Source organism: Macaca nemestrina, chromosome 9 (genome assembly GCF_043159975.1).
Source record: "Macaca nemestrina isolate mMacNem1 chromosome 9, mMacNem.hap1, whole genome shotgun sequence".
Taxonomy (NCBI): domain Eukaryota; kingdom Metazoa; phylum Chordata; class Mammalia; order Primates; family Cercopithecidae; genus Macaca; species Macaca nemestrina.
Genome location: NC_092133.1, coordinates 39,571,399 through 39,591,381, shown reverse-complemented (window position 1 = coordinate 39,591,381; position 19,983 = coordinate 39,571,399). Strand labels below are relative to the sequence as shown.

At 37.4% G+C, this 19,983-nt stretch overlaps 2 protein-coding genes across 10 annotated transcripts in view; one reads left to right on the top strand and one right to left on the bottom strand.

Annotated features, from left to right (window-relative positions):
• The window catches only part of LOC105480004 (phospholipase C epsilon 1), a 348,142-nt gene extending 342,666 nt beyond the window's left edge, over positions 1 to 5,476 (top strand). For all 7 annotated transcript variants that reach the window (XM_071069465.1, XM_071069466.1, XM_071069464.1 and 4 more), the window contains one exon: positions 789 to 5,476. The gene's annotated coding sequence lies outside the window, so the exon portion shown is untranslated. The remainder of the gene's footprint in view (positions 1 to 788) is intronic.
• The window catches only part of LOC105480010 (NOC3 like DNA replication regulator), a 47,710-nt gene that overhangs the window by 11,937 nt on the left and 15,790 nt on the right, over positions 1 to 19,983 (bottom strand). The window contains exons 11-21 of one of the 3 annotated variants that reach the window (XR_986229.3): positions 19,030 to 19,161; positions 17,498 to 17,578; positions 17,061 to 17,161; positions 14,106 to 14,178; positions 13,179 to 13,242; positions 13,020 to 13,091; positions 12,483 to 12,664; positions 11,349 to 11,477; positions 10,521 to 10,618; positions 7,392 to 7,476; positions 6,149 to 7,051 (exon numbers count right to left, since the gene is read on the bottom strand). Coding sequence is in view for 2 of the 3 variants with exons in the window: in XM_011738429.3 (XP_011736731.1) it covers positions 6,923 to 7,051; positions 7,392 to 7,476; positions 10,521 to 10,618; positions 11,349 to 11,477; positions 12,483 to 12,664; positions 13,020 to 13,091; positions 13,179 to 13,242; positions 14,106 to 14,178; positions 17,061 to 17,161; positions 17,498 to 17,578; positions 19,030 to 19,161 (1,146 nt within the window). In the remaining variant the exon portion in view is untranslated. Of the gene's footprint in view, positions 1 to 5,986; positions 7,052 to 7,391; positions 7,477 to 10,520; positions 10,619 to 11,348; positions 11,478 to 12,482; positions 12,665 to 13,019; positions 13,092 to 13,178; positions 13,243 to 14,105; positions 14,179 to 17,060; positions 17,162 to 17,497; positions 17,579 to 19,029; positions 19,162 to 19,983 lie in introns of those variants that run through there. The other 2 variants (XM_011738429.3, XM_071069471.1) reach the window with 2 other exon arrangements.

The following is a 19,983-nucleotide window of genomic DNA, read 5'->3' as shown; positions in this document are numbered from 1 at the left end:
TCTTATAAGTCACTGGTGCATCTATGTGAATTGACATCCCACGTTATGACCTCCTTTACAATGGTCTTTTCAAGAAAGAGCACTTGTAAAAGAAAATAAGAAAAGAAGGGCTCATAAGAAAACAAGTTTAGGGTTTAGGGCCAGGCGCAGTGGCTCATGTCTGTAATCTCAGCACTGTGGGAGGCTGAGGTGTGTGGATCACTTGAGGTCAGGCGTTCGAGACCAGCCTGGCCAATGTGGTGAAGCCCCGTCTCTACCAAAAAATATAAAATTCCTGTAGTCCCAGCTATGCAGGAGGCTGAGGCAGGAGAATTGCTTGAACTTTGGAGGCAGAGGTCCAGCCAGACGAGAGGGAGAGCAAGCGAAAATAAAGAAAAGAAGTTTAGTATTTTTGCCACTTTCTAGGAACATAGTATTTCATATTTGTTCTAAAATGATCCCTTTTAAAGTTTCAATAATCTACCAATTTTTAAATAAGAATGTATTCATCTTATTATCTGAAGTAGTTAGTTGAAGGAATTCCACCTTGAAGTTGAACAGTTTATTTGAATGTGATTTTTTTTAAAAAAGAAAACTTTCTAAAGAATGTGAAATATGTCTAAGGCAGAAATAACCTAATGTTCTACTTCCTAGAAACATCATGTTCTAACATTGTGAGTATAGAGGAAACAGTCTCTTCCCCAAACCTAGCCACTAGAGCTGTGGCTGGAAAACTCTGAACCCTTGCTATACCGTGTTTGTTTCTTCATTTTCAATATTCTAATAAGCCTCTGTATACAACATTACAGGTGAAGATCTTCCAGCAAGAAAAAGAGTGAACATGGTGGAAAAAAATATAATTTACTTATTTTCATCAGACTTAAACTGGAAATTGATGATTTCTGAACTGAAGTCTTCACACATGTGAGATCCATGCTGAGGAGAAGCAAAATGGCACAGGGCGAGTTGCCACCAACCAATTTACGGATGAATGAAGCAATGAAGCCTAGGGGACTGCCACTTTATAAATGTCAGCAGTTGGAAAAATCATCACGAATTGACTTAGAGCAAGGGTCAGCAAGCTTGTCTGTAAAGGGCCAAATAGTAAATATTTTAGGGCTGGGGGCCATAAAATATGTTGCAACCACCCAATTCTGCTGTTGTAGTGCAAAAGCAGCCACAGACAACACATACATGAAGGAACGTGGCTGTATTCCAATAAAACTTTATTTATGGACACTGAAATTGGAATTTCATATATTTTTCACATGTCACAAATATTCTTGTTTTGACTTTTTTCCAACCATTTAAAAACGTGAAAACTATTCTTAGTTCAGGGACCATACAAAAACAGGTGGCAGGCTAGATTTGGCCCAAGGACCTTAATTTCCCAACACAACTAGGAGAACTGGGAACAAGGGGCACAAAGATCTGAAAACAAGAAAGGAAGTTTAGCCATACATTTTATGGCTGAGAATGGAAGCTTTGGAGCATTTCAAGTGTAAATATGTCCTATAATGTAAGAGTCATTAAAATTCAATTTAGTTCCTGTATTGTGTACCACAATGCACTCTTTAGGATTTTTTTATATATAGAAATAATATTGGGGTTTTTTTTTTTTTAAGGTTATTGCTTATTCAGTTAATAGGGTTGCTTTAAAAAAGGTTATTGCTTAATCACAGATTACTCATTTTTGGTTTTCAAAATTAGAATGATGTATAATTTAATATCTGCTAAATTGCAATGTCTTAACAAGAAACCTAACAATTTGTTAAAGCAAAAGTAGATTGAGTTGGTGTTTAAGGTAAATTTATTTATTTTACAAGGGTTGTACTGACACTGTACTTATATATTTATTATACATCGCTCTTGATATTGCCATGGATTAGAAGCATTAGTAGTTCTCGGTACTTGAAGACAAACTTCTAAAAAGAAAATATATGCTCTGAACATCTGAAATGGGCTAGACTTTCAAGTAAAATCGCTTCATTTCTGATTAACTGAAGAGCTATTGATCCAAGTCATACTTGCCGTTTAATGTAAATTATTTTTAAATTTTGCTGTACAAAACCATCAAGTAAGTGTAAAGGATTCTTCATATTCTTGGTATGAAGCAAATTATGAGTTTTAAACATGAAATATGTATTCCTCTAAAGTAAAACCCAAACTTTTATCTTTCCATTGGTACCTCTGAATTTTAAGACTTTTCTTCAAATTACAAAACACTAAAATTCCTAAACTTCACTTTGAGGAATTTTTTTAACCAATTATAAAAATAAAACCATCCCCATGTGTTTCTTGCATATTCTAAAAACAGAAGTGTTAAAAATACACCACACAGGCTGGGCACAGTGGCTCACGCCTGTAACTCTAGCACTTTGGGAGGCCAAGGCGGGCGGATCAGGACAGAGAACGAGGCCATCCTGGCCAACATGGTGAATCCCGATCTCGACTAAAAATACAAAAATTAGCAGGGCGTGGTGGCGCGTGCCCGTAATCCCAGCTACTCGGGAGGCTGAGGCAGGAGAATCATTTGAACCTGGGAGGTGGAGGTTGCAGTGAGCCAAGATAGCACCACTAACTCCAGCCTGGCAACAGAGCAAGACTGTCTCAAAAAAAAAAAAAAAAAATACACCACACAGCTTTCATGTCATTGAAAGTTCTTACTGGGTCAAAGCCTTAAGGCTAGAACTACTATTTTCTTGTCAACAGAATGCAGGCTATTCCAGTTTGATGTAATCTATACAATAGTACAGGTTTAAGACAAATAAGTCTGTAACAAATGCACAATGCTGCTCCATTTAAAAAATATTCCGGAAACACTTTTTATCAAGCCTCTATAAGTGAACATACCAGTATGCCCTACCACGTGTTGAAAACTGAGTTACTGGTCTAAGTGGCTAGAAGTCAAATGAAAACTGTGCAGAGTAACAAGATGAAAAGACTGGTCTCTTTAGGTTTATCATTTGGTTCTGATGCTTTCTAAGCGCTGCCCCACTCCTCCTCCATGACCTTTAACACAGGTGTCTATTTTACAACATAAATCTGAGACTGAAGTTGAGACCAGATTGTTTAGCAAGTGAGAGAATTCAGCCTACTGCCTAGGTTGCATCCCAACTTAGTTGTTTATCACATTTTGAGGTGCAAGTACATACTTCATTGTATTTGATCTTTGGGATTATAGAAAGAACACATTGTTTTAAAATGTAAAGAGTTGGCCGGGCACGGTGGCTCATGCCTATAATCCCAACACTTTGGGAGGTTGAGGTGGGTGGGATCACCTGAGGTCAGGAGTTCGAGGTCAACATGGTGAAACCCTGTCTCTACTAAAAATTCAAAAATTAGCTGGGCGTAGTGGTGGTCACGTACAATCCCAGCTATTGGGGAGGGTGAGGCAGGAGAGAATTGCCTGAACTCAAGAGGCAGAGGTTGCAGTGAGTGGAGACTGCGCCACTGCACTCCAGCCTGGGTGAAAGAGCAGACTCCATCTCAAAAAAAGAGTCTAGTCTACTATTACACACAAATGGCCAGCATAACCTGATGTTGGCCAAAAATATTAAAGTTTTATTTAAAGCTTTATCTGAATTACACAGCTATATTGGTATGCCAAGTAAAAGAAATTATCCTAAATAACCACTATGACTATACCCATTACCATTTCACACTTTTTAGGCTACCAGAAATCTGGGTAGCAAACTCTTATCATTAAAGTTGATGTGCACAAGAATCTAAATATGCAAGTTGGGTTCATTACAATATTTTAAGACGCATCACTAAAAGTGAAGAGAAAGGAGCATGAATTCTGTCACTCTGTTCAGTGATGCCAAATGTGTAGGAAGTAATGATCCTATCTGGGTAGAAAGTGCCCTTTGAGGGGTAAAGCTTCTTTTCATGTCATCGTTAGCAAGTAAAAGTTATTTACAGATTCTCCAGTTGGGAGTAAATATGAAGTCTAGACTCAACAAAAGTTGAGTTACAAGTTACTTGTTTTTAATCAAACTTGCTTTCATAAAGGCCACCCATCTCAATGGCTCTGGAGACATTGGCAGCTCATTAATGAAAGTGGGCCCTCTATGATATGTACCAATTTACCTTTTGCTAACTACATCTTCCCCTTCCTTTCTTCTCTCCTCTTCCAGTATCTCTATAGACTTCTGTCCTCTGCCCAGAGACCCACAGGCCTTGCTTAATTCTGAAAAGCAATCAGGGCTTGCTTACTGGCCCAATAAAATTGAATTAACTCTAAAATACAAAGCTCCACATCTATGCTCCCATGCCAATAAAGAAGAGTAGGATTTTCCTGGCTGGTGTCTTTGATCTTATATTGGCAGCCTACAGGGAAAGTGCTCTCAGGGTGAAAGTCTCTGACCCCTTTTCAGTTGCTTATATATCAGTAGTGAGGCCAGAAAAGATATACCTGGGACCCCAAAAAAGTTAGAAAGAAAAGGGAGATTGCCTCTTACACACAGTCTAGACTTGGGTCAATATTCCCCATGATCCACTGTTAATAATTTATGCATTCTCTGCCATCTCTATGTTCAGCTTCCTAAAAGCAATCCATAGCTGATGGCTATGGATTCTGACATAGGAATACCTGAAATGAGTCCCTTTGAAACACATACTGAGTCTCCATGATTACCAAGCTATTCTTTTTTTTTTTTGAGGCAGAGTCTCACTCTGCTGCCCAGGCTGGAGTGCAGTGGTACGATCTCGGCTCACCACAACCTCCACCTCCCAGGTTCAAGCGATTCGCCTGCCTCAGCCTCCCAAGTAGCTGGGACTACAGGCATGCACCACCATGTCCAGCTAACTTTTTTTTAGTAGAGATGGGGTTTCACTATATTGGCAAGGCTAGTCTTGAACTCCTGACCTTATGATCCACCTGCCTCAGCCTCCCAAAGTGCTGGGATTACAGGTGTGAGCCACCGCACCTGGCCTACCTATTCTTATACATCTCTTAGATTCAAAACATACTGTGCACAAGCCTGCCACCAAACAGTCCTCTGAAACCTTCCCTATTACAGATGACATAGGTCTCTAAACTTTTGACACAAGTAATTCTAACACTAATTGGGTACTGTCACATTTTTCAAAAGCGCTATGTGAATGATTTGACTCAACATGGAAGACTGAGGCTATGTCTTACACTCATTATTTTCCACCCCACTCTTAAGTGCCAGCATAGTGCTAAGCACACAGTAGGTGCTCATTATTTGTCTAGTTAAAAAAAAAATTAAGGCTGTAGCTTAATATAGCCTCAGGATATGTGCATGCCTGTGTGTTTGTGTGTGTGTGCGTGTGTGTGTGATTACTCATAACTACATTTAGTTCTAAAAATAAAATTAATCAATATAAGCTTATATAAGTTAATGCACAAATATATTTCCTCAAATTCGCATAGGATACTCAAATATAGATGTATAATTTTGTGGTCCCACTGTGATTCTCCATATGTATAACAAGAAAATTAAAGGCATAATACAGCTGTGAAATAGCTGATGAGTTTCTATTTTAAGCTGATTTTTCACCAGAAGTATAGTTTCTGCTGCCAAACTAAAGTATAAATGTATTTGTATATGTTTGGAAAATAAATGATTTGTGACATGTATTGGTCACTTGTGCTCTGATGGGGATAGACCCTTTGGTTATCCACATATTTATCACATTCCTGGACTTTGTTTTATATCTAAAAGGTGGACTAAAAGCAAATATTCATATGCTGAATCATACCTTTCTCATTAAATAATCAAGCCTTAAAAAAGGTGACCTCAGAACCACTTTTAAAAATCATATACAATATGCTAAAAGACCAACATACACTGTTAAGCTCATATCCTCTCACTCTGCTGGAATAGTAAAGGAATCTTCCACTTTAGTTTACTTTATGCAAAAAAAGAGCTCTAAGCTCCAGAGTAAAGTAACTGGCTGCTATGACTTTGAAACAGTAAGAGATCTCTTTAGTTGGACTGCTGTGCTTTTTTAAAAAAATTCTCATATCACAAGAACAGGAAGCAGAAACAAATGGCTGCTTTATTCAACTATTCACAATACAGAATATTTGTAACTTAGTCACTGAAACACGCATTTCTTAGGCCACTCTTAGAATATGGGAATAGCTGTTACATAAAATACTGTTTTATAATTACGTTAAGAAGAAAAAGCATTTTACCTGTTCCAAGAGGGGGAAAAAAGCTCCTCATTGAGTATCCTTTGTCCCTAGAATAGAATGGTGAAGTCTTGGGCCTGGTTCTTCTACCGTAGAGCAATTCTTCCCCAGTCACCCTCCAGGGAATGATAGAAAATGTGAAGAACTTCAGAGACTAGAATCATATTCAAACTTTCCTTGAAAGTAGCTATAATGAACACTAATACCTTTTTTAAAAGGCCAAATTAGGTAACTTAAGTGGATCATCCAGCAAAAGCCAATGAACCTGAATACCGGCTATTTTTTTCTTTTCTCAAAAATCTTCATAAAAATATATTAACTCAAATTTAGAATGCTTCTCATTTCCATCCACAGTATTGCAATGAAAATATTTAAAGAGTATTTAGTTATAAAAAGTAGCTAAATGTCTTCTCATGGTCTTGATTTTTCTGTGCTCTCTGCCCTAATTTTAATATAGCAACTGCACTTCAGTAAGATCCAGTCCAAAGATCTTTTTAAAAAACTATAATGCACGTGAAGCTTTTAAAAGGCAGCATCATTAAGAAAGTAATTTCCAAATACTGGGGAGAAAAAAGGCTTTGACCTCCTTGATGAAATGCCATATTCAGAATAGGGGCAGAACCCCGTGCCATGCCAAGGGTCATTCTTCCTCCTCTTCCTAGTCATTCTTAGGAAGCTTTCCTTGTATAAAAAGAAAAAGTCCTAAGTTAACAACTCATCTTTATGTACATCTGCACACACAAGTATACAAGAAAGTCCACTGACTTCATTCCTCTACTAGTGTAGTGATGTTTTCAAATATTTTGTGAAATCCAGAGGCAATTCAGTGGCAACTTCACTGGAGTATCTTTTGATTAGTTGATTTAAATCTTCATTCAAAAATGAATCCCCCTGTAAAACTTTACCCTGGGAAAATATTTAAAGTATGAGTTAGAAATTACTTATGCTATAAGCTAAAGTCAACCTGTGAACAAAGTTGAAAATGGCAACAGCTGACACCAACACATGCAACACAATGACAGATGCTTGGTAACGTCTTGGACATATCCTATATTGAATGAAACAGTTTCATGACCATCTCTGTAGAATTTCAACCTCAAATATCCATCCTATGATGAACTCCTAAACATTAAAAATAAAAATAAAAATAAACTGCCTATAAAATAACTAAGCAAACTGGAGTTAGAGTTATTGAGATACATTGGTTTCTATCTCTTCTTTTAAAAAAATGAAAAATATCCCATACCTTTATTTTGGGGTTTGAAGATTCAACAGGAGGATTGAATGTCATTTCTGCCATGCTATACGCCTCAAAAAGTTCAGCAGCAGATCTAAATCACAAACACAAATGTAAAGATACCACCACATCTGTGTAACTCAAAAATAATTAGATTATACTCAGAGAATGATTCATTCTTAACCCATTTATTAAGGTATAAGATAGTCCTGCTTTTGAAACTAACCAACCAACCCAGTCACTTAACAAATTCTAAATTCCCAAGTAATGTCAACATTATCCAACTAAATCCACCTCAGAGAGGTTTGGTATACATTAGCAATACAGGCATAGACTCCAGAGAGAAAGCTAAGCTGAAGAACTTCAGTTCAGTGTGATCAAATCCCAACCCAATGATAATGCAACTGAGTCTATCTTAGTCATGGGAGCCAGAGGACTGAAGCATGGAGTCATTCTCCATAGACTTAGAACACAGCTCAACTCTTTGCTACTGGCCTGGATAAAAAACAAGGAAAGGCCATTCAGGACAGAATACATGTCTATACCCATGGCGTGTAAATGAATCCTTAATGACTTGGAATTAGCTCACACTCTCCAAAACAGATAGGCAAGGGCCTACGAGGGTAGCAATTAGGCTCACATCCCAATACCCATTCTCCAGAAGCCCACTATGAGTCTCCTTTCTTAAGCCTTTGGGATAAGCCCATTCCTCATGCTTCTCCACAAAGGAAACATCTTTCCTTAGCAAAACTGCTAAGGAAAACATGTCATATAATGATTATGAAGAGTGACAAAGAATTGTTTTCTTCTTTTTTCCTCTTTTAAAAAACAAGGCTGTTGGGGTGAAGACTGGGGACAGGTGAGAAGTGTGAGGGAAGAAAAAGTAAATGGCCATTTTATTTAATAAGGACAAAAGTTATCTCCACCCTACTCAGAAGGAAAGCGTTCATGGAAAACTGCAGAGCTCTTGCCTCATGTAGAGGAGGCAGCAAATGACTGACTACTGTCATGTAAAATATAAGCCAATGTCACCAAACCTCCCAGTATTTCAAGAAAAGCAGGAAATGTGAATTTCAGATGAATTCTTTCAATATTTAAAAGACAGCAACTAATTTGATTTTTTTCAAACTCTTGAGGCCAGAAAAATCAGCCTGGCCCAAAGGTCACCAATCTGAGATCTCTGAATTATAGAAACCAATGGGCTTGCAAAAGGAAAAAACCTACAGCAAGATATTAATTCTGGGTAATAAGTACACTGTAAGGTGCTGTAGTTTGAATGTGTCCCCTCCAAAATTCAGACATGGAAACTTAACAGTCAGTGTGATGGTATTAAGTGGTGAAAGCTTTAAGAGATGAAAGCCATGAATGGGATTAACCCATTTATGCCTACTACTGTCCTAAGCTTGTAGGAGTTATTTATATCCTACTGCTCAAGGTCATCACCCAAGGTCTGATTTTTCACACACACAAAAATTTGCCACCTCTGGCATAAATGGGTTAAAGTCTTTATAGAAGAGGCTCCATGAACTTAAGCTGTGGCCCTGCTCCCCTTCTGTCCTGTCTGCCATGTGAGGGTGTAGGGTTCCTCCCCTCCAGAAGACACAGCAACAAGACGCCACCTCAGAAGCAGAGAGGCGCCCTCATCAGTCAACCAAACCTACCAGCACCCTGATCTTCAACTTCCAGCCTCCAAAATTGTGAGAAAATAAATTTCTGTTCTTTTTTTTCAGACAGAGTTTCGCTCTTGTTGCCCAGGCTGGAGTGCGATGGTGAGATCTCGACTCACTGCAACCTCCACCTCCCTGGTTCAAGCGATTCTCCTGCCTCAGCTTCCCAAGTAGCTGGGACTATAGGAACCCACCACCACGCCTGGCTGATTTTTGTATTTTTAGTAGAGATGTGGTTTCACCATGTTGGCCAGGCTAGTCCTAAACTCCTGACCTCAGGTGATCCACCTGCCTCGGCCTCCCAAAGTGCTGGGATTACAGGTGTGAGCCACCGAGCCTGGCCCTCTGTTGTTTATAAATTACCCGGTCTTAGGCATTTTTTATGGTACCATAAATGGACTGAGGGATTTTTTATACCATTTTCTCTCTTTCTCTGTATAACTGAAGTATTTCCTGTCTGTATGTTAAAAAAAGGTAATTACTGGCTGGGCGCAGTAGCTCATGTCTGTAATCCCAGCACTGTAGGAGGCCAAGGTGGGCAGATTACCTGAGGTCAGGAGTTCGAGACCAGCCTGGCCAGCATGGTGAAATCCCATCTCTACAAAAATTACAAAAATTAGCCGAGCATGGTGGCGGGTGCCTGTAATCCCAGCTACTCGGGAAGCTGAGGCAGGAGAATCATTTGAACCCGGGAGGCGGAGGTTGCAGTGAGCCAAAATCGCGCCATTGCACTCCAGCCTGGGTGACAGAGCGAGACTTCGTCTCAAAAAAATAAAAAAAGTAACTATTATTTTTTCACCTTTCTGTACTTGTGAAAATTTTCTAAATCAACAGTTCAGGGAAAAGAAGATTCTTTTAGGAGGACTTTTTCCTCATCTGGGTGTGAGGTGGGTGCTGGAAGTACCCATCCAAGCTGCTTACAGGTCAGAAGGTAGTCTGCAAGGGCCAAAAAAAGAAACAGCTGCCCTTCTGGATGGCAGTGTTCCAAAGCACCTCTTTTCTTCCCTATCCTCACTGTTTTTTTCTCCTCTTCTTGCCCTAACAGGACCATTCAGAAAAAAAAAAAAAAAGAGAGAGCAAGAAAGCAAGGAAACTTAATTTGGTTGACTTGTGTTTTATCTTCACATGAAGCACCTATAGCCATAGATTATTCATTGTTGAACCTGAGTGATGGGGGGCATATGGACATTCACTATACCATTCTACTCTCTTGTATGTGTGAAACTTTTCATGATTAAAAAAATGTTTTTCAAGTTGAATGACATAAGAAGAAAAAAAATGTTTTAAGTGATTAACAAAATCATAGCATGTTTTCTTTCAGAACAATTCAGGAATATGAAGCAAGACCAACCCAGATACCCAACTGGCACTTTACATTGTGTAATATATTACTTTATAAAACAGACTTCTCATAGTAAGTGGCTACCAGCTGAATTTTGTAGTTTTAGAATAAGGCAATGCTAAATATTACCTTCGACTCAACTCTGGTTTGAGTGCTCCAGAGCCTTCAGAAGGTGCTCCAGCGATCAGGTGGGCTGCAAATCTCTGCACTATGGGATGATAATGCCTCTGAAGGGGAAACAGGACAATCACATTTTGCACAGGTCAGTCCTTTACAAAAAAACACTAGCCACAGCAAAGATTTTCTTAAATAAAAGTACACCAAATTTTTTTTTCATCACCTATGTACAGTATATGTAATTCATTAGAAGCACATAGCCACAGAAATATTATCTTTGCTCATAGGATTAAAACACAAATCAAGTTACCAGTGAAGTAGTTTATCTTGCTTTTACAATATAAATAGAAAAATCAAAAAGCAATTCCTCTTTCCGAGTGAAAAAAGTTAATTTACAACAGGTTACCTGCCACTTCTATTTTCTACAAGTCTCACTCTAATGTTGTCCACACTGTAGGATCACTGTATAGGTGAAACCATCTTGAAACAGGGCTTACTAAAGTCTCCTAGGATAGGACTCAACAGAAATGCACCTGCTAACAAATCCTCTGAAGAGTGTTAGGGAAAGATTTCAATAAAGGGAAAGATTTCAGTAAATCTTCCACAACCTCACCCCACAGAACTGACAGTTTTCTGCTTCCTTAGAAAATGTACCTCAACAGCTTAAAAAATAGTAAGAGCAAAGTAAAATGTAGCATACTAACACAGGAATTCTAAAAAAAAGCAGCCCCAGAACAAAATATAATTAAGTACTCTGGCAATAACAACTATTTGAAGAAAAACTGGAAAACAATTGTTCACACACATCCCCAAAAAGAAAAAAACGAGGGCCACTCTTACCCGCAGAGCGTGTAGTTCCCACAGAGCAGTGTTCTGAGCATTGCAGTATTCAGGCTCATCCAGTTCAGGGAGGAAAACTCCACTTCCCTGAGATTCACTGTCAAGCAGTAGATCTGTTTTGGGGAAAGTCTGCAAAAATGTCACATAAAAAGAATTGGTTAAATTAACATTGTTAATGTAAAAGGTGTTACTGGCTTGTAGTTGTATTTGCATTTAAATTTATAGTTGTATAAGAAGAGCTTTAGCTCTTTAGGTGTAAAGTGTTTACACCTAGTTTTAATAAAAAACAATTTTAAGTTTATATCGTAAGAACAAAAGTTGCAAAAAAAATTTTATCTTTGTCTTTAAAATGTTATCTTGCAAAAGAAAACAATATTCTTTTCACCTTGCAATCCCACTTTTAGAAATCTGATAGAAATAATTACATCAGATAAATACAAAAAGATATTCACTATAGCATCATTTGTAATAGCAAAAAAAGAAATAACCTATATCAAGAGAAACAGAAAAACCAGACTGCCTACATTTGAATATCACTTCTACCACTGACTGGCACTGCTACTCAAGACAAGACACTTAACCTCTCCGGACCTCAGTTTTCCCACATGTAAAACAGGAAGAAGAATAGTAGCTACCTCAGAGTTATGAAAATTAAATTTTTGTAAGGCATAACAGTGGAAGGCACATAGTCAGAACTATGTGTTTGTTAAGCAAAGAACTAAATAAACCTTACATAGACATTAAAGAGATAAGAGTAGTGACATTACGTGTTTACCACGATTAAAATGCTAAGGTTAAAAAAGTGGTAGAATATACAGCATAATCCTCTTTCCATTAAAATACAAAGTTGTGTTGTTTCTATGTGTATGTGTTTATATATGAACTTTAAAAGACTGCTGGAAAAACACCCACCAAATGATAAATGGACACCCAGCTAATGACACTCTGAGAAGTGTCAATAGGTACAAAATGCTTTTTTTCAATTTCATATAATTCTTTTGTCACCTGATTTTGTTACAAGTGTGAATTACTTCTGTAATTGAAATAATATAAAAAGGGGGAAAGACATGCATCAAACAAAAAAAATCACTGCATTATAAGAACTTAGCTCTGTTCATTTGTGTCACTACTTACATGCATTAATATTCTGGTAGTTGCTAAAATGCCAATACTTGAATTTGGAAGAACATGAAGAGCAAGGGTACAAAGGCGTTTGATGAAGGCAAGAGCTCGCTGCTGAGAAACTTGCTTTCTGCGCTTAGTTAGCATGACATCAAGGCACTGGAGTACAATCTCAACACCTTCATTGGTAGCACCTAAAACAGCAGACATATCCCTCAGAGCTGTTCTCATTACTTTTCCATTATGCAACTGGACTGAACTTCAGATAAACCCAAGATAAACTTTTGTACCTGTCCCAAACCATTTCTCTAATCAATGAGGTAGTGCTATATTGCTAAGGAGATACAGCGGGCTATACTTACTGCATCTCCAGTCAATTCCAGAAGCTCTTTCTCCAAGTCTTACATAAGATTAAATACAGATGCATGACACTGGCAAGTCAGCATTTTATGTACCTGTTCCTATTTCTCATTTGTCTACAATGACTGGTCACAACATATTCTTAAAACATAAATACATATAAAAGAAACATTATCTAAACATACATACCTGCATGTAATTTGAATAGTGTTTTGTAGAGGTGTGTGTAGAATTTCATTGGATCAATATTCAGAACATCACCTTTCAAATGACAATAAACACCAATTAGGTATGTTGTAGCATTCAAAGGTAAGGCAAACAAAACTTGAGATTAAGAAAATATCTTACCTTGTCCAGAAAGAATATGAAAAGCAGTCTGGACACAGTGAAGACTTTCTTGATAGCTTAGGTCCTTAAAAAAAAGGGGGGGGTGAGGGGGGATGGAATATTAAGAATGATAATTACCATTTATATCTTTTAAAAAGGCCTTTAAGGCCAGGAGCAATGACTCATGACTGTAATCCCAGCAATTTGGGAGGCTGAGGCAAGCAGATCATTTGAGCCCAGGAGTTCCAGACCAGCTTGAGCAACATGGCAAAAACCCATCTCTACAAAAAATAGAAAAATCAGCCAGGTATGGTGCCACACACCTGTAGTCCCAGCTACTCAAGAGGCTGAAGTGGGAGGATCGCCTGAGCCCCGGGAGGTCGAGGCTGCAGTGAGTTGTGGTTGCACCACTGCACTCCAGCCTGGGCAACTGAGTGAGACCCTATCTCAAAAAAGAAGAAAAAGACCTGCAAAGGTTAGCTTTAAGATAACCTAGTATGAGGCAGATTGACAGGGTGACTATAGTTTACAATAATCTATTATCTATTTCAAAATAGCTAGGAGGGAAGAATTTGAATGGTTGTCACATAAAGACACATATTTAAGGTGACTGATATCCCAAGTAAAATCTTTACAAACTATATTATACAAATATATTTAATTATCACATACACCCTGAAACCATGTACATCTATTATGCATCAGTTAAAAAACAAAGAAAACAGGTCAGGCAACCCTCCTGTTTAAAACTCTCCAATGTTTGAAAACGTTCTACATTTTGATTATGGTGGTAATCATATGATCATAGGCCTTTGTCAAAATTCATAAACTGTACATCTAAAAGGGGTGAGTTTTACTGTATATAAAATATATCTCAATAAACCTGACAAATTTTTAAAATAGTAATTACCATGTATATCTTTTAAAAAGTAATTTATTACTACTTACACCAGACTCGATGAGAGTATGAAGAACTACTAACAGATCATCAAAAAATTCCACATTTATAAGGTGAGCAAACCTGGAATCAAACAAAACTTAATCAATGAACTAAAAGCAGAAATAAAGCTGGTAGAAATTAAGCTTGACTCTAAAACTGTATTTTTAATATTCTTTATTTCAAAATGTTAGCTATGAAAGAGACGGCAATTATTGATACTTTTCATTAATTCAGATTGGCCTAGTCAACAATTCATGCACCATTGAACACTAAACTCAGTAGAAACATATAAGGCATTGAACAAACCAAAAATATTTCAAAAATCCTTCTGCACTGAGAAAGAAATTACCAGAAGCAAACAACTTCCTGAGGAAAAGTTTACTAGGTATCCAGCAGGATCAGCTCTAAGACAACAGGTGGTGGGAAGAGAGACGAGGAAAGATTCTGCTGCTTACAAGAATATGGACCTTATGACAGCTTTAAGGATAAAATGGAAAGAATACTGGATCCTTAATTACCTGCATGATCCTGGGTAACTCACTTCACTGTCCCAGGTCTCTATTTGTAGAAATAACTGAGACCACACAAGAGGGTAAAAAGGAAACATATGAGCTGCTAAATTTGAGAGTTACTCCATATACTATATTAGACACTGAAGTAGGTTAAAGTCAGGATATCTCTTCAATATTAGTGAGGAGTCTTTGATCTATGTAAATCGTAGAGGAATAAAAGACCTTATGAGTGATATATTCCATGCGTATTAGTACAACTTTTTGGAGAAGCAATTTGGCAATTATTTATCAAAATTTAAAATGAGCATACCCTCTGATCTCGCAATACATGCACACATGTGCATGAAGATATACACATACACACACACACACACACACACACGTGCGCAAGTATTTCCAGTGCAAATAGGGGACTGACCAAATAAAGTACAATATATCTATAAAATGGAGTATTATGTTTTTTTTTTTTTTTGAGATGGAGTATTGCTCTGTCGCCCAGGCTGGAGTGCAGTGGTGCCGTCTCGGCTCACTGTAAGCTCTGCCTCCTGGGTTCACGCCATTCTCCTGCCTCAGCCTCCCAAGTAGCTGGGACTACAGGTGCCCACCACCACGCCCAGCTAATTTTTTGTATTTTTTTAGTAGAGATAGGGTTTCACCGTGTTAGCCAGGATGGTCTCGATCTCCTGACCTTGTGATCCACCCGCCTCGGCCTAGTATTATAAATTTTTAAAAAATTAAGTGATATATACGTGATAAGGGAGAGGTACCAAAAGTAACTGTTTACAAAACCAAAAAAAAAGCAAGTTACAGGACACTAAACATAGCATGATTCCATTTGCATGAAAGATGGCAGGCAGGCGGGGTGCGATGGCTCATGCCTGTAATCCCAGTACTTTGGGAGGCCAAGGCGGATGGATCACCTGAGGTCAGGAGTTCGAGACCAGCCAGGCCAACCTGAGGAAACCCCATCTTTACTAAAACTACAGAAATTAGCCAGGTGTGATGGCACATGCCTATAGTCTCAGCTACTCGGGAGGCTGAGGCAAGTGATTGCTTGAACCTGGGATGTGGAGGCTGTAGTCAGCTCAGATTACATCATTGAACTCCAGCCTGGGCAACAGAGCAAGACACTATCTCCAAAAAAAAAAAAAATGATGGCAGATGGCATGCAGACAGACTACATACATATATAGGGGGGGAGCTTGCAATTTTAAATTGTATATTCTTTTGCATTTTTTAATTTTAAATGTTTTAAATGAGCATATATTATTTTTTAAACTGTTTTAAATAAAGGAATTAGTCATTAAAAAACAAATAGCTGGGTCGAGCATGGTGGCTCACACCTATAATCCCAGCACTCTGTGAGGCCAAGGCTGGAGGATGACTTACTCAGGAGTTCAAGATCAGCCTGGGCAATATGGTGAGAGCTTGTCTCTATTTAAAAACAAAAACATCAGGTCCTACACAATGTAGTAATAATCCCTTCTCTGATTAGCCTCTTTGAAGATTTTCAACCACAAGGACCATATCACCATATAAGGAAATGCATACCATTGCCCAATAGCTCCAGTCATTAGAAAGTGATTTCTTATGATGAACAGAACTTGCCTTTTCTATATCTTCTAGCCATCAGTTCTATTTCCAATCTATTCCTAAAGCTGTGCTGCCCAACAATGGTAGCCACTAGCCACATGTGGCTATTAGGCACTTAAAATGTAGCTAGTCCAAATTAAGACACAAGCATAAAATATGTGTTCGAAAACATGTGATGAAAAAACACCAAACATCCCATTAATGTTTAATATTGTGTTAAAATACTTTAGATAAATCCAGTAAAATATATAAAAATTAATTTCATGTGTTTTTTACCTTTTTAATGTGGCTAATAGAAAATTTTAAATTATATATGTAAGTTCACATCATATTTTTACCAAATAGCAATGTTCTACAGGATACCACCTCAAAAAATTGTGGAACGCTATCATGACAACCACAACCCTTACTCTAGCTCACATCCTGACAAGGCCATTAGTGCTGAGTGAATACACAGAAAGATCTATCTTAGCAGAAACAGATTACACAGAACTAGAGAAATGATGTACAGCCAGGTTAAAATAGACTTAAGAGTCATCGACATGATCCACTCAAACTATGACGATAGGCAATTGACTACACAGTGCAGAGTCAAGAACTGAGAGATTTAACCTTAGGAACACCTCGAATTTAATAGGCAGAAAGGAGGAGTTGGTAAAGGAGATTTTAAAAATAAAAGGTTTGAGATGAGAAAATCAAAAAAGCTCACTGTTATGAATAGCTTCAAGGAAAGGATGGTGACAAACAGAAAGGAATGAGAACTGAGGATAACGGGCCATCATTAGGGAACCCTCTAAAATTCTTTGGTCTTTCCTGTTTAGAAAGAATCTAAAAGATTTCAACCTACACAGCCCTTACTTGGCAAGACCTTCTAGAACTGCTGGCAGGAGAGGTGACCTCTGGGCCTTCTTCAATATTCTGAAGTAGGTTACAAACACAATATTCAGAGTCTCTGTGTGCTGGCAGAGGAGACAGACAAAATGACTTTAGGATACCCTGGTATGGTTTCTACTGAGCGAGCATAACTACGACTTCAACAGGTTAAACTTCTTTTTCCCTACCCATGCCTCCCCACAACGCAATCTTTGAAATTTTTAACAAAACAGAACGAAGACATACATTCTGTGACTTCATAAAACTAGCACTGATCACATCATAGTTTTCCACACACCACAAAAGTCACACATCTAAGCCTCATGAAAGAAACCAAAATTACACAGCTACAAGCTGAAACAACAAATTTCTAGTTTAAACAACTTAACATTAAAAGCATAACAGAATATGAAACTGCCTACCAGTTTAAGTTTTTTCTCAGCACTCTCTGAAGCTTCTGCCTCTCGAAGCTCTCGCTCTAGTTTCTCTTCTGCTTTCTTCCACTGAAAATAGATTGAAAAAAAAAAAATCTAAGAGTATATACCACAGAGTGAAAAAAGCAGAGGCAGAATACGTAAATGTCATAAAACACATACAGTAATACCACATATTGTCTATGAATGCAAATATAAACAAAAGTAGAGAAACATGGACTGGAAGTGTACACAAACCAAATTAAAGATGGTGTCTCCTGGGAGGAAAGCAGAAGAATGAAATTGGAGACAGAAAAGAAATTCCTACTCTCTAACGTACGGTTTCTCTCTTTTCCAGGAAAAAAACTAAAGTAAATCTATTAATATTTGCTCACTCTAAATAGTAGATATCTGGGATATGCTATCATTTTCTGTAATTAAAGTTCTTCAAATGAAAGGAAAGAACATGTTGAGCCCAAAATAGTTAAATCACCTATAACTTGGAAGCCAGTCACCAACAATACTTCCCTAACATATTTACATACAATGCATCAAACCAGATACTATAAAGAAATTCAATAAAATATCCTTTTTCTTCTACTTCCTAATGCTGTAAGAGCAGTAAATGATAATTTCTAAGCTGCCTGAGGCACAGGGAACTGAGAAATTGTTTCCTTCTCTCATGAGAAGTTGTTAAAGAGCTGCCATGTTCTTACTGGTCTTTGTTTCCCCACCACATCTATAAACATGCTCTTCCTAACAGAGCTATCCAACCTGCATTAGGATAGTATGATATAAATAGTTAAAATATTTATCTTCTTTTGTTCACAATTATTAAGTCTATTTTGATACTTCCATCATGTTTTCAAACTTAGACCCATTCAAACATGAATATCCCGAGATTACTTTTGTTTTTAAAAGCAACTTGATCACTCTAATAAACTGTTTAGAAATGTTCTGAGCTGTGATAACAGTAATAGTGATGATGGTGGTGGTAGTAAAAACTAATGTTTATAAAGCCTGCCAAGTGTTTTATAAGCATCATCTCATTTAAACTGCACGATTACCTGCAAGGTAGGTACTATTAGCCCCATTTCTCAAAAAAAAAAAAAAAAAGTTTCCAAACTTTCAGTAAATAAACAAGGGGCTGAAATTTCAACCCAAGTTTAAAATACAAACCAATAAAGAAACAAGATTCAATTAACAGAAACTCACTTTGCTGCCAACTTCATGTGAATGCATCTTTTCTGTTAAGTAAGGAATCTGTGTATCACAACTCTAAATTGATCTAAAAAGCCAAAGGATAAAAGCCAGCATGGCAAAAATACCTTTTCATCTATTGCTCTCCTTGCCAATCATTATCAGTTAAAATTGATTTAAGAAAACATTTTTTTGCAGTAACTGGGAAAGATAAAATTCTCTAAATGATATATTTCAAAACTTGTATATTTATGATTTAACTGATTTTTACCTGTGACTATAAGTTTAAGATCAAATAAACAGAAAAATTTAAATGAAACAAAAGGGGAAATAAGTCAAACCTTTCTCTGCATTCTTGATAGAGATTTTCTCTTTTCTTTGAAAGTCATAAATTTTTTTGGTTTATTCATGTCTTCTGTATCTTTTTTCACTTCTACTTCCTTGATTCTTAGGCATAAAAATGTTTTTAACATCTAATATTGAAAAAAAACACAAATATACAGCTTAATATTTATATTGCCCTCAAAAACTTTACACAGAAAAGTACTTGACAGTGTTATTTCCCTCATTCAAGAAAAAAAACCTTCAAGCATCTTTTATAACATTTTACACCAAGTTCTTTTATCTGTATGCTATATTCAATAACTTGTGTCTACGGAAGGACAGGAGCAAATACACAAAAAGGACACTAGCAAATACTAGCTAAATATACAAAACTTTCTTTGCAGTTTAATGAGTATGAGGAAGAGAGAACACATGCCAACAGGATGACAAAGAGAAAATAGGCCAGAAAAAGGTTTGGACCACTATGGGAGAAGAAGATACACAAACTGCTGGGCTCTATCCCCAGAGTTTCTGATTCAGTAGGTCTGAGTTGAGCCCCAGAATTTGCATTCTAATTCCCAGCTGATGCTGGTTCGGGGACGAAAATAAAAATTATTGCTTTATGCCACTCAAAAATTCAGAAACTAATTTAGAAACTGGTGTTTTTGTGTGATACAGCAAACTTCTCATACTCAAACACTAAGAACAAAAGGGGTTTAAAACGCTACACTTTCTCTGGATGAAATCACCCTACCGACCTCCTGCAGGCACAGAAGCATTCCTGGAAAAAACCTTGAGAAATACAGGTTTGTATTATTTTGATGTTCCAATATGCACATCTGGAAGAAAGCTGAGTTTTTGAGATTAGAGGACTAAAAGCACAGAACGAAACAAGGAATAACTAAAGGCATAAAGAGTGAACCTGAAGTCATTCTAGGTATCAGAAAGATCAACTCTGAATATTCTGTAGG